General features: G+C 36.7%; 1 protein-coding gene across 1 annotated transcript; it reads left to right on the top strand.

Moving 5' to 3' along the window:
- Window positions 1-217: 217 nt before the first annotated feature.
- nf2b (NF2, moesin-ezrin-radixin like (MERLIN) tumor suppressor b) lies at window positions 218-13,407 on the top strand. The gene is made up of 17 exons (XM_014977268.2): window positions 218-531; window positions 725-840; window positions 3,522-3,647; window positions 3,769-3,891; window positions 3,988-4,071; window positions 5,067-5,135; window positions 5,225-5,307; window positions 5,378-5,453; window positions 5,538-5,675; window positions 5,901-5,975; window positions 6,044-6,157; window positions 6,756-6,878; window positions 6,988-7,205; window positions 8,589-8,691; window positions 9,520-9,650; window positions 9,741-9,915; window positions 10,789-13,407. The coding sequence occupies exons 2-17, from the start codon at window positions 751-753 to the stop codon at window positions 10,834-10,836; spliced, it is 1,776 nt and encodes a 591-aa protein (XP_014832754.1). The 5' UTR covers window positions 218-531; window positions 725-750; the 3' UTR covers window positions 10,837-13,407.
- Window positions 13,408-14,184: the final 777 nt, after the last annotated feature.

The raw sequence follows: 14,184 nt of genomic DNA, 5'->3' as shown, positions 1-14,184 counted from the left end.
ATTTTAAACTCTTAGAATACGTCTTCATTTCTTCAATTATATTTCTATAGAAAAACTCATTACCAAAGTAGTTTTTGCTTCGGTGTTTTCTCCTACATTCACTGATATTTCAGTGTAAAGCTGATATTTCCGACAGCATTGAAGCAGACACAGGCGCAGTGCAGTGGCGTTCCTGACTGTTGTTCATGTTCCCACCTGTAGAGCGACTGGGAGTCAAAACAAAAATCTTCTGGAAACTCCTTCTGATTTTGAACAGTCTGCTAACAAGCTAAACACGTAGCACCGACAGCTTTAGCAAGTTTTTTTTTCTAACTTTAGGAACAATATCAGATATATGTCCATTATGGAGGTTTCGCTAAAGTTTCGCTGTTTTTATAACTTGTTATGGACGGTTTTTGTGTCTTAACTGTTAGAAAAAGTAGCAGTTTTAGTGAGGAAAGTTAGCTTAGCATTGGTCGCCCCAACACAAACACAAAAGCCCATCCTCCCCTCAGCCTTGCTGGACGGGCTCAAGTTCAACTCTGCTCCCTGGTAATTAGGCCTCATCTATACGTTTAATGCCTTATATTTTCAACTCAAAGCAGCTCTCCTTCTGTGTAAAATCGACTGAAAATATTAGTTTTCGAGGCGTGTTATTGATATGAATTGTTTTAGATGTGTTATTACACTGTATTGAGGTGTGATTTACTTAGGCTTCCTTGAACGCATCTCATTGTTTCCACAGTTCTCCAATCTGGAAACACTATCAAAATGTCGATCCTGGGACTGAAGAAGAAACAACCCAAGACTTTCAAAGTTAAAGTCGTCACTATGGATGCTGAGATGGAGTTCAGCTGTGAGGTTAGGATTTCTTCCCACGACCTCTTTTTTGTCTGTCCTTATGTTTAATTGTACACCCCATACATAAAGTAGTAAATTAAAGAAACACGAGAAACAAAAACATTTGTATAGGATGAAAACGTTGGATATATAATGCCATAATTTTATCCAGCTGAACAGAAACAAAACAGAAGTTATTATCTTTGGATCTAAAGAGGAGTGATCTAGAGTCGGCACACAGCTTCACTTATTACAAGTAATAACTTGTAATAACTGATCAGGCACGAAATATGTCACAAACACATAAAGATAGTTGCAAAGTCAGCCTTCTGTCACTTGAAGAACATTTCCAAGATTAATGTACCAGAAAGATCTAGAGAAACTCATTCATATGTTTATCTGTTGTCGCATTGATAACTGGCACAGTGTCTTCACCGATCTGCCTAAAAAGAAGCAGCTTTCAGCTTTTATGCACCACAAATCTGGAACAAACTCCCAGAAAACTGCTAAACAGCCGAAACACTGAGTTCCTTTAAATCAAGACTAAAACCCACCTGCTCTGAGTTACTTTTGGGCCATAATGAATGGAAAATTGACCAAATTATTTATGTGTATTGATAAGTTTAATGTTGGCACAAATTAAAACATAATGGGTTCACAACTGCTGACTGTATTTATGTTTTTATGTTTTCATAAAAAACGCACTTTGAACTGCTAAACAAATAATAATTTGTTTATCTGGACACATTTTGAGCAGGATGACTCTCCAAAATGTTTTTATAAAACCTACTATAGTTATTTGTTTACATTTTTAAATTAAAGAAGAACTTTTAATGTAGTTTTAAGGTTTAGTACATATTCAATAAAAAATTATGTTAATAAAAGCAAGTACTTTGAAGCCTATTGACAAAGAATAAGGTCTTATAAGAACAAAATATTCCTGTTGCAATACACTATTAATGTAATTGTCTTTGCATATAACATTGCATAAAAACACAGACAAAAACTTAAAATGTTGCTAAATTCTTTAGTGTTTTGAGATCTAAAGAGCTGCAGGTTTCAGAGTAATGCAAAATGGCACAAAAATAATTAGGAAGGAAAGTTATACATTGTTTAATTTTTCTTATTTTTAAATCAGACAACTGTAGCACATATATGTCCTCTCTCCCCTGAGGCAATGTTTTATTGAACAATCTTTTTTTCTTCATAATTAGAGAGCAAATTTTTCCCATTTTTCTAATTCCATCTGTTTTGGACTAATCTGCTGTCAGGATTTCTTTTTCCATGTTTGCTGCTTCCTTGTTCAAATCTCAGCATAATACATTCAGGTTTGTGGTTCTAATGTGAAAAAGAAAAGGTTAGCATTAATCCTTTTGCACTCCACAGTGTCGCTCATGAGCTGCACAAACCTTTCCTCCATACAAGTGTCCGCTAAAAGAGAAAACTGAAAAGAGACGAGGAATCTTGTTGCAATAAAAAATGAAGCATACCTCCTGAAACGTGACATATAATCTTCTTGGAGGTGTATTAGTCAGGTTTGGCCTGGGGAAATTGTTTTTGCAGACTTCTGTGTCTGCGCAGGCCCTGACTCATCTCGTTTAGTGATCAGTCATAGATGGGGGTTCACAGTCTGACTCTGAACTGTATCTGGCTGGAAGATACAAACGTCTGTCTGCTGTTTGGAGAGAAGGAAGGAAATAAAACATCATCCACTGCTTTTCTGCTGCTTCATCACTTGAAAAGATATTCTGTTAGTTTTTATTTATCCATCATACATCATACCTAAGCTGTAGATTATGAACATGCCACTTCATGTTAGGTTATTATTTACAAGTTCAGGACAACGCAACATTTGATTAGTCTGTACTAAATAAGAACTGCTAATGATTAGTCCAAGGAAGAAGTGCCACATATTGCTGCAAACGGATGTGCAGTAAACTAGCTTGTGGTTTGTTTGCTTAAACAAAGCAGACAGTAAGTTTTCTGACTGACAGAGGAAGAAGAAGTGACTCATCAGGAACAGATGAAGGTAAAAATGTTTAGCTTGGAGGTTTTTTTTAAGCAAAAATCTACAAAAATGAGCGAAACAAAAATATAAAATAAAACAGCAATCACTTAGGAATGTAAGAATAATTGGAAATTGCTAAAGAAGAGATATTTATTTAAGCAAAGAAGGCGAGAGACAAGGTCAAAGATTCAAACTTGTTGGGTGAATAACCTAAATAACAGACAGCAATAAATGTGTTGTGGAGTTCATATGTCTATTTGGTCAATAATTTAGCAGCCAAAGGGGATTATGAATCACTTATTTTATCATTTGATTCAAATGCAATTAATTAATTATAGGCCTTTTGAAGTGATTATACGTTTTAAGCCACTTTATTTTAGGTATTTTATTTAAAAAAATAAATTCACATTTTTTAACTGAGTTGGTTGATACTTAAAGTCGGATGTGCTTGGTATCTTAACTCCCAAGTTTTTATCTGTTTAAGTGCTGATTCCACTTAGTACTATGCTATTTTACAATCCTGCTATAAATATTTTTGTTAAAACCAAGAAAAGCTTTTAATATAAATTCAAGTGTTATACCTAAAGGTTCCTGCAGGGGGCAGAAGTGCCACTGGCTTCTTTCTGCTTGTTCCTGAAAATCTCAGAAAGGCAACTGCAGGAAAAAGGTTTTAACGTCGCTCTGCTTGCCTCAGGTCAAATGGAAAGGTAAAGATTTGTTTGACCTGGTGTGTCGCACCGTCGGTTTGAGGGAGACCTGGTTTTTTGGACTCAGATACACAGTGAAGGACACCTACGCCTGGCTTAAACAGGAGAAACGGGTGAGTGAAGCGCTTCATCAATAAAGTCTGACAGTAGCTGCTACTTCTAATGAAGATTATTGGTTATTTGAGCCCTGAATTGTTTCATTTTTTTCCTTTTAATGTGTTTTTTTCCAACAAGGTTCTGGATCAGGAGGTTCCTAAGGATTCCCCCATAACCTTTCACTTTCTAGCGAAATTCTTCCCTGAGAAAGTTGAAGAAGAATTGGTCCAAGAAATCACCCAACACCTATTTTTCTTACAGGTAGCAACAAAAATATAATGCATTTACAAAAATATAATGCATTTTGTGTATTTTTGTGTAAATATAATAAACTTGGTGTGAAACTCTTATTTTCAGGTGAAAAAACAGATACTAGATGAAGAGATATTCTGTTCCCCTGAAGCTTCAGTGCTTTTGGCCTCTTATGCTGTCCAAGCAAAGGTAGGAGGACAATGCAAAGCTACAGGCATTATTTTTAAATTTCAGACATTTTGAGATATAAACCATAAAGGCTGATAATCAGTTTGCAAATTTAAAGTTCTTTGAATGTTGTATCTTATCTACTAAGGGTCAAAATTATATTAAAAAAAAGGTATGTAAATACAACTTATTGGGTGAATGATATTCTTTAGCAAGTTTCATTTGTAACACAAATTCCCACCAGATTGGTAGATTTCATACAAAGTGTTTTTTTTATTTAGCTTTTAAGGACGTTGTCAGGGTGAGATTAACTAAGGCAAAGTCAGCGTTTCATGGAATCGAAAGGGCAGAGAAATAAATTTCATATATTGTTTATAGTGTGATGAAGTGTTTTTACACTGCAGAAATGTTTTTATTCTCAACATTCATTGAAACCAGGAGCTGGAGTTGTGAATTAGTAAACTGCTTCTCTTTGTGCAGATCAGGTCAGTTTATTAAACTTAAGTTTGGCTAATGAAGAATCACATCTAAAAACAAAACAGAACAGTTGAGGTTTTTTTGTTCTAGAGGCTTACCGAAACTCTCCCAATATATCTGTTTTCTTTGCAGCTAAATAATGCAGCATGCTTATTAACAATTAAGCTACTGTTTAATTGTTAGAGAAGAAGCTTGTTGATGGGTACAAAAAACAAAGCACAACTTACAGGATATAATTAATATAAGTATAAATAATCTGGACTGTATGTGTGGATTAGAAGAAACTACACAGAAAATGTAAATTAATTTATTCAATTCTTGTTTTAAAAATGATTTGAAGTTGTTTTTGTATCATCATCATATCCTGGAATTATTAAAAGATCAAAATTGAAATTAATGAATGGATAAACGTCTAACCTAAGACATGATATACTGTTTAAATTAATAGATAAGTATATTCTGTTTTAATTTAGACATAGTAATATGGCTCAGAGCCACATTAATGCTTTCTTTTTCTTATTTCTTAATGTCCATCCCAGTACGGGGACTACGACCCAAACTTTCACAAGCCGGGTTTTCTTGCACAAGATGAGCTGTTGCCAAAAAGGGTAAGCACGCTAAGCTAAGCTACGTCCAGACATCTGTGAAAACAGGTTAATTGTTAGACTCCTGATTGTTTTCCATGGGAACGTCTCAGGTTCTGATGCAGTACCAAATGACTGCGGACATGTGGGAGGAGAAGATCACAGCTTGGTACGCCGAACACAGAGGCATCGCCAGGTACGACTTCCTTTAAATTAACAGTTTACTAAAGGATTGGGTTTTAATTGCAATGCCTCTTTCTGCTCAGAGACGAAGCAGAGATGGAATACCTGAAGATCGCCCAGGACCTCGAAATGTACGGTGTTAGCTACTTTGCCATTACTGTGAGTGTTGATGACTGCAGCACGACTAAACCAGTCCACAGCGCTAAGAACAGTTCTTAACGTTTAGTATTGTTTATTGGACAGCAAAATAAGAGAGACACAGACCTGTTACTGGGTGTGGACGCTCAGGGTCTCCATATCTACAACCCCAACAACAAACTGAACCCAAACAAGTCTTTCCCCTGGAGCGGGATCCGCAACATCTCCTACAGCGAGAAGGAGGTGAGTGCAGAGAATTTTAATCCGTTTCTTTGGGTTTAAAGAAATAAAATTGACACTTTTAGTGCATTTTGTCACATTACTACCACAACATGGTGCTCAACTGCAGTGGTAGGAAAACAAAAAATCTTTTTTTGTTTTTAATTGGGGATATTTTGTTGCAGTTACAGCTGCCCAACTTTTCAAAAATATATAGTTAATTGTTTAACCGAGCCTCCGTTCTTGCAGTTCACAATCAAACCTCTAGACAAGAAGAAAGACGTCTTCAAGTTCTACTCATCCCAGCTGCGTGTCAACAAGCTGGTGGGTTTATTGTTTTAGCTAAATCATTTGTCTGTGTTGGCAGTGAATGATGTTTCTTTGTGCTTCAGATCCTGCAGCTGTGCATCGGGAACCACGATCTGTTCATGAGGAGGAGGAAGGTGGACTCCATCGAAGTGCAGCAGATGAAGGCTCAGGCCAAAGAGGAGAAGGCCCGCAAGAAGGTTGGGGGGGAAAAATACTGATTTTACTTATGAATTTTTAAAACTCTGGATGCAAGAATAGGAAAAGAAATGTGTGATTCCAGATTTTATTCTTACTTTTTTCCCTGTTTGCTTTTCCGTCTTTCTGCTTTTCCTTAATTTGGTCTTTTTCTCCTCATTTCCTCTCCATCATTTGTTCCTTCCTTCCTCCTTTCTTTGTCTCCTCTTCCTTGCTTGGTTCATTCTTTCCTTGATAAATTCTTTTAGTTTTTCCTCTCCAGCTTCTTTTATGTTTTGTTCTTTCCTTTAATCCCTTCTTCTGTTGCTGTATTTTTTCTCTTCCTGCTCTTGCTTTCTCTCCCTCATGTGGATTTTGTCGGTTTTGTATTAAAAACTAATATCAACAGAAATATCTCCTCTAAATTCACTGCAAATGTTTGTGTTTATAACTTAAAAATGGTCCAGACCGAATGGTTTGAACTGATTTACTCAAATCACTGAGTAAATCTGTGATCTGAGTCCAGGATTGGATTTTGACTTGAAAAGTGTTGAAAACGTGACAATCCACTGTGTTCGGTTGTTTTTAATTCTGAGTCTTTCGTTTTTCTCCTCCATCTAGATGGAGCGTCAGATCCTGGCTCGGGAAAAGCAGATGAGAGAGGAAGCAGAGCGAGCGAAAGAGGAGATGGAGCGAAGACTTTTCCAGCTGCAGGACGAGGCGCGGCTCGCTAACGAGGCGCTGGTGAGATCGCCAATGTTTCAGACTCAAACTACGCGTGAACGAATGAAATGGTTAAAAATCACATTCCTGAATCGTGATTCATATTTCCTGTCTTCATTTGTTCGTCCAGCTGCGGTCTGAGGAGACGGCAGACCTGCTGGCAGAAAAGGCCCAGATCGCTGAGGAGGAGGCTAAGCTTCTGGCTCACAAAGCTGCAGAGGCTGAGCAGGAGCGACAGAGGTTAGAGGTCACAGCCATGAAGACCAAGGAGGAGAAACGCCTGATGGAGCAGAAGATGAGGGAGGCGGAGCAGCTGGCTGTAAAGCTGGTGGAGCAGTCTGAGAGGAGGTGTGAAATTATCTTTACTACTGCTGCTCTACTGTAATTAATTACTGCTTTCTCCATGGCTTTTCTGCAGATGTGAGATTTATTACATGCTTGTATCTATTTACAAAAGATGAAGTGGCAGGATAAATTACCTTAACAAATCGTGAATAAAACTGTCCTAATTAAAGCCTAATCACAGATATTAGCTCCTGGTGTCTCTTTATAAGCTTCAGTTTTAAATGAAGACGCTTGTTGAAGCCTGTAGTTGTGCTTTGTTTATATTTCTGGGGAAAATAAAATCTTTTAACACAGATTGTAGCGAATCTATGCACCACAAACTGTTTCCTAAAAAGTAATCTACGGCAGACTTAGGAGATACTATTAATTGTCTGGATGAATTTTGTACAGACAATAAATCCACAAAGTTCTTAAGATCTGGATCAGTAGCTGCTTTAATAATCCACGATGTGTCACAAACTAACCGAACCGCGTTTGTGTTCATGTTGGATTAAATTTGAGATTTTAGACCCAAAACTGCAAATATTTAGTTTTATAGCATTATGTACATGTTTTTTTTAATATTATTATTATGATATAAATCAGATTTTATTTTCTAGAATTTTAGATAAGTTGCCTTAACAACTCATGAAAGAAATTCTGCATTTGTGCTGTGTTTTTGCAGCAAAAATTTTCATTTGTGGTGCATTTTAAAGATGCTAAATATGTCCAGAGGTCATTAGAGGTCAACCATCCCCAATTCAAATCAGGCAACATTAGTGTCAAATATTTGTGCTACGTTTGTGCTGGTTAGTGCAGCAAAAATGTTAATTTGTGCTGCTTTTATTTTGAAGATATTAATGAGAATGTATAGGTCTACAGGTCAACCAGTCCCCCCACATGACTCAGATCAAACAAAATTGGTATCAAATTTTTGTGCTGGTTTGTGCAGTAAAAATGTTAATTTGTGTCGCCATCATTGTTAAAGATATGAATAAAAAAGGTCATCAGAGGTCGACCAGCCGTCCTGCTCACATTTACAAAATCAACAAATTTTTGTCTCAGTCATCTCAGCTACGTGTGTGCAGCAAAAAAAAAAAAGTTTGTGCTGCTTCTGCTTTCAAGACACTGATGATGACCTCTGCAAACTTCTTTATTAATATCTTTAAAATGATCGCAGCACAAACAAAAACCTTTGCTGCACAAACGTTTGACAGCGATTTTGTTAGATTTGAAGAAGGCGGGAGTAGAGGCAACTTCATTTGTTCCTACTTAATAAATATATTCAAACTAACACTAAAAGTAATAAACCATTATACTGGAATTAATCAGGATTTTATTTTAAATGATGTATTTCCTGCAGATTAGCTGAGCGGTTTTAGTGATCTGTCAGTCGTCTGTTTCCAGGCTGAAGGAAGCAGATCACCTGAAGCAGGACCTGACAGAAGCAAAGGATGCTGAGCGAAGAGCCAAGCAGAAGCTCCTGGAGATCACCAAAACAACATACCCGGTACTGCACTCGTGATGCACTTTTTATGCCGTTTTCACATTAATGCGCTCCTCTTTGTTGATGTTTTTTGTTTTCTTTTGGAGGTTATTACTTAGCTTTTCTTAGCTATCAGAGTGCACTTCTTTTAGTAGCTGATGCCTTTGATTAGCTGTTCTGCTTTTGTGGTTATTTATGGGATTAGAAAATGAAGATAGTCTGATTCATCAGAGCTGACTCAGGGATTTTAAAAAATGACAAAGAGAAAAAATATATTTTCTGTAAAGACTATTAATACTTAAACATAAACAAATAGGGTTTGTACACTGCAAAAACAAAGTCTTATCAAGTATTTTTGTCTAGTTTCTAGTGCAAAATATATTTGTCCACTTGAAATAAGACATTAACTGAGAAGTAACTTTTCAGCAAGTTACAGGAGTTCATTTTAAGTAAATAATTCCTTAATGTTGATGAAAAATTACTAGATTAATTGACAGATTATTTTACTTATTACATGGGAAAAATGTCGGATCTAGTAATTTTTCATCAATATTAAGGAATAATTTACTTAAAACAAGCTCCTGTATTTTGCCGAAAACTTACTTGCAAGTTGTTTTTGTTGTTTCAAGTGTAATACGATATTTGCACTAAAAACTATATGAAAAAACACTTAGCAAGAGAAAGAATGAATCAAAAAATATTGTAATAAATAGCTTGCATTCAGTCAGACTTTGAACTGTAGCACAGCAATTAGAGAACTGTGTTTTCATTTGCATTCAGGATAAATGTAGCATATGCTAGCATGATAGTTTTCACAATCAGAAAGAGTGTTGACGTGTTTGTGTCCTTCAGCTCATAGCTGCGTACTCTACTCCGCCTGCGCCTCCCGAAGCAGCCGACTTCAGCTATGATTCAGCGTCGTCGCGCCTCGACTTCAAGGACTCGGACATGAAGAGGCTGTCCATGGAGATCGAGAGAGAGCGGTGAGGCGGCGGCCCAAACACACGACGCTTCACCTGTTATTTAGGAGACGACTTGGCTCTGTTTGCTGACGCTGCTGTGCGTTCACACAGGCTGGAGTACATGGAGAAGAGCAAACACCTGCAGGACCAGCTGAAGGAGCTGAAGTCGGAGATCGAGTCTTTGAAGCTGGAGGAGCAGCAGCAGCAGCAGCAGGCCAGCATGTACAGCCTCCCCGCAGAGGCCAGAGGTTACGTCCCCGAACCTGCATACATACCTCACAGCAACGTGAGTGTGCTAACCGATCCTACTCTGATTATTGGCATCGTGGAGGATTGGACTGTTGGAGTGTTTAGGAAAGTAAATGAGCAAAATAAACTATCAAATGTTTTTGAAATGTTTCTAAAATAGGGATGCGCCGATAAATCAGCACCAATTTTCTTAATTTTGGGACATCGGAGATCGGTCGATACTTGCAAGTGAAGCCAGTTGTATCTATTTTTGCTATATTTAGACAAAACAAAACAAATTGGTATCAATCAAAATTGGAATCGTCAGGTGAGGCTTTTCAAAGATCGGTAATCAGCGATCATTCAGAAAACTGCAGTCGGTGCACTCCTATTGTAGGCTTTTATTTTAAATGAATCTCTATGAATATCGAGAACATAGCCAGAGTTCCTACGCAGTCTGGAAAATTACATTTTTCTGGAAAAAAAAATAATTTACGCCACACATGTATAAACTCAGTTTTCTATTATTTGAATGAATGCAAAAACATAGTAAAGGGTTTCTCATGACCAGCAGGAAGGAAAAGGAGATTTTATTTTAAAAGATTTTGCCTTATAGTTTAACATACACAACATCTGTGGTGTAAAAGGCAAATAGAAAATGGCACTATGAGATTCAATCTAAGGACAACTAAATCTAAGCTACATTAAAACATGTTTTATTATTAGTAACAATCAACCTTTACAGTATCAGGAAGTTTCCTTTTCAGCTGCATATTGTAAACATGCTTTTAGATTATTAAAAATCTTAAGATTTAAACTTAAAACTATATATTTACATATAATAAAAACCTCCTGAATGAATGTTTCCACACAGCTGTTTTGTTTTTCTTAGTTTTCCTCACAGTTTGTTTGTGTCTGTCTTGATTTGCAGCGAAACTCAGCCTACATGTCTCAGATGGCCTTCTTTGAAGAAGTGTGATCGCTGCGTTTCCAGATGAGACAACAGGCCATCTGCAGCTGTGAATTTGCCTTTCTTCTGTGTTGTATCGTTCCTGACTGGGAGCAGCAGCAGACAGAGACCTGCCACCGCTCTGTTTGCCTCGGAAAGACTTTGAATCTGTCCAAACAGACACTCCTCGCTTTGGTGCAGCAACTTCACCATTTCTGTTACATGCAAAGAAACAGTAACACAAAGGTCATTAGTCCAGGATGTGGGGCTGAAGTTTTAAGTGTTTTGCAGATGATCAAATGCAGAGGGATAAGCCATAACATTATGACTGTCTTCCTGCGATCGAGTCAGTTGATCAGTTTGTACTTTGGAAATGTGGAAAACAGAATATGAGGGTTTTATGGTACGTAATAACGCGACTTTTAAGAAATCAGAGGAACGCTATTATGAGGGAGTAGTTTAAAAGTGTAGGCTTGTAATGTTCCTGAAGCTAACATACATAGTGAAACATAAACTAGATTTTAACTATTCCTGTTCTGATTAGACATTTAACTACTCTTCTTATCAGAGGTGGAAGAATTCATTTGATTTTTCTTTTTAAGTATAGCTTATTAAAGCTATAAGCGTTCTTGCAAAAACATAAAAACTAGTATTTTTGTCTAGTTTCTAGTGCAAATATCTTTGTCCACTTGAAATAAGACAAAACTAACTTAGAAGTAACGTTTCAGCAAGATACAGGAGCTTGTTTTAACTTAATATTGATGAAAGTGCTTGTTTCATTGGCAGATTATTTCACGTGTAACATAGGATGAAATGTTTTATTTTCTCATCAATATTAAGGAATTATTGACTTAAAGCAAACTCGGATTTTTTGTCAAAAAGTTTACTAGTAAGATAGTTTTTATTATTTCAGGTATATTTTCACTAGAAACTAGAAAAACACCCTTGGCAGGATTTTGTGTTTTTGCAGTGTGGCCAGTCCAAACCCAGTTTTGATTTGTGTTTGGATCATTTATTCCACCACTCACCTCTAAGTTTCATAGATAATACTCGATTATTTGAAGGGAACTTAAAAAGGAAAAGAAAAAGAAAAAGAAAGCACTTGAATCCTCCAGGCATATTTTTTGTCTTTTGCACAAACTTTGTCTTTTCTGGCCATTAAAGTTCCTCTAGAAAGTCTTTTGACATCCATTTTTAGCTCATTGTCTTTACACAAAGGTCCAACTGTCTTCCATATGAGCGCGAACATTTAGGGGTTTTTTTCTCGACAGACATCACGTGTGATCATCACATGATCACAATGCTTTGAACAGGAAGATTGGAGTCAAATCTAAGAATTTTGGTATTTTTCAGATGAACAAACAGCTTTTGAATTGCAAGCTGATTTAAAACTAAATAAATTCACAGAGATGCTATTGAAAGTGTCATGAAACACTACAGCAGTTCCCTTATTAACTTGCGTCGTCATTGCAGGCGCATCATAATGGAGTGACGATGTGTAATAGTGTTCACCTCGGTTTTTGGCCTTCATTTTTTATTTATGTTTTATCTCCTGAACCGCCTTTACTGATGCCACACAGGTGCCTTTCAGTGCAGAGGTTAGATTGTTTCGAGCTTAAGTTGTTATATTTTGTACTGCTGACGTTCCTTGAACTTTGCCTTTTCGCTATGACTGCACACACTAACGTGTTTCTGAGTGTGTTGTTCTTCTAAAATGAACACTGCAGAAGTCTTTGAGTGACATTGACCCGGGGTTTAATATCTTAACTTATCTACAGATTAGAAGACTGATGACATTTCCTCCTCTTTATATGCAATTCTCAGGATTAATGTTGGAGACAATCAAAGCTGGTAGAATCTCATTAGTTTCCCCCCTGAGTTAAACAGTGGAGTACAGAGTTCACATAGTGAATTGTAGGCAGTAAAAACTGCTAAGCTGTGAAAAGTCTTAAAGTATTTACATGTTTGAAAGACTTTTGCCAGCTGTGGACACACGGCATCTCACAAACAAACTAAACTTTTTGACGTTTTGGTTCATTAAAACCTCGTGCATCTTTCTTTGTTAGGACCAGCCTGTCTGACTTATTTATGCGGTGAACAGTGACAGATGAGGGGTCGCCGTCGGCATGCCAGAGAGCAACGCCAGCCTGGGTCCCGTGTAAATTGATTCTGTTCAAATGTGCTTCTGCTCCCAGGTTGATCAGATTTATCTGGGCTGTGAATGCACCGTCACATTTCTTGAAGTTTACAGTTTAAGGGTAAATGTGTTTTGTATTGATGCTTTATTTTTCTGTATTGTGTTATAAAATCACAGGTTTGGAGTGGTAAAAATGTTAGGTCAGTACTTTGTAACCTCAAGTCATGTTGTCTTTGACATTTCATTATGGCAGTAATGACTCCTGGTTGTATCTGTTTTGCTTTGCTCCATGGTTGTGCACTCATTAGGCGTCGCTGCTGATAATAAGAGGATATTTCTCCCCACTTAACTTGTCGGTAAGCCGCTTGAGTGACTTCTTCAAGGCTACACTGTTGTCACACCAGAATGTTGTCAAACATTTATTATATTCTGCATTTGAATATTATTAAAAAAAAGGAATACTGCCTGGTAGTCTCATGTTTGGTTTATGGTGGTTTGAGGGGAAAAAAAATTAAGCACTGAGTTAATGTAATCTGTTATTTATATGACTGAAATGCAGTATATTAAAAAACATAACGTGTAGAGATCCTAACCTGTTAGTAAATTATTAATTTCAAAGACTGAAATATACAAAATAAGTACTGAAATGTAGTCACACATTGCTATGAAAAAGTATAAAGATCTTCTGCTTTAGTTTCTCTGTCATCTAAATGTTTCTGGTTATCAAACAAATATTATAAATAAACCAAATGAAAACAAAATGCTGCTTTCTAAACCAACTTCACTCTATGTGAAAAAAGTGATTGCTCTCTTTTTTCATCACAAATTAACAATAATCAATCAACTTTATGGGAAAACTGGCTACACCAACATACATGCTAAAACCAATGTATCTTTAATGTATTCATAAGTTCTATGGGGGAAAAAAGTGTTTCTCTAAAATAAAACTAAAAACAACCATAAGAAACAGAGCAGTGCTTTACCCAGGCAGCATAAAATCAAAATGAAAAATACATGATTTTTTCCCTCCTGTTACTCCTTGGTGCATTATTATACAAATCTCCACCACATCGTGGTGCATTTCATTTTGAGCTCATAAGTTTAACTTCAGCATGAACCAGTCAATTGTTTTTCCTCAGTTCTCTCTGGGAAACGTTCCAACATCCGACAGGAAGTGTTTGGATCCTCTGCAGCAATTTGGAAAAAGTAAAAATGAAACAAAGAAAAAAATGCACCAGAGC

The sequence above is a fragment of the Poecilia mexicana genome, unplaced genomic scaffold (genome assembly GCF_051168715.1).
Source record: "Poecilia mexicana isolate PSO_F unplaced genomic scaffold, ASM5116871v1 scaffold_14, whole genome shotgun sequence".
In the NCBI taxonomy this organism is placed as follows: Eukaryota; Metazoa; Chordata; class Actinopteri; order Cyprinodontiformes; family Poeciliidae; genus Poecilia; species Poecilia mexicana.
Note: the sequence above shows the minus strand (reverse complement) of the source record. Positions and strands in the feature narration are given on the sequence as shown.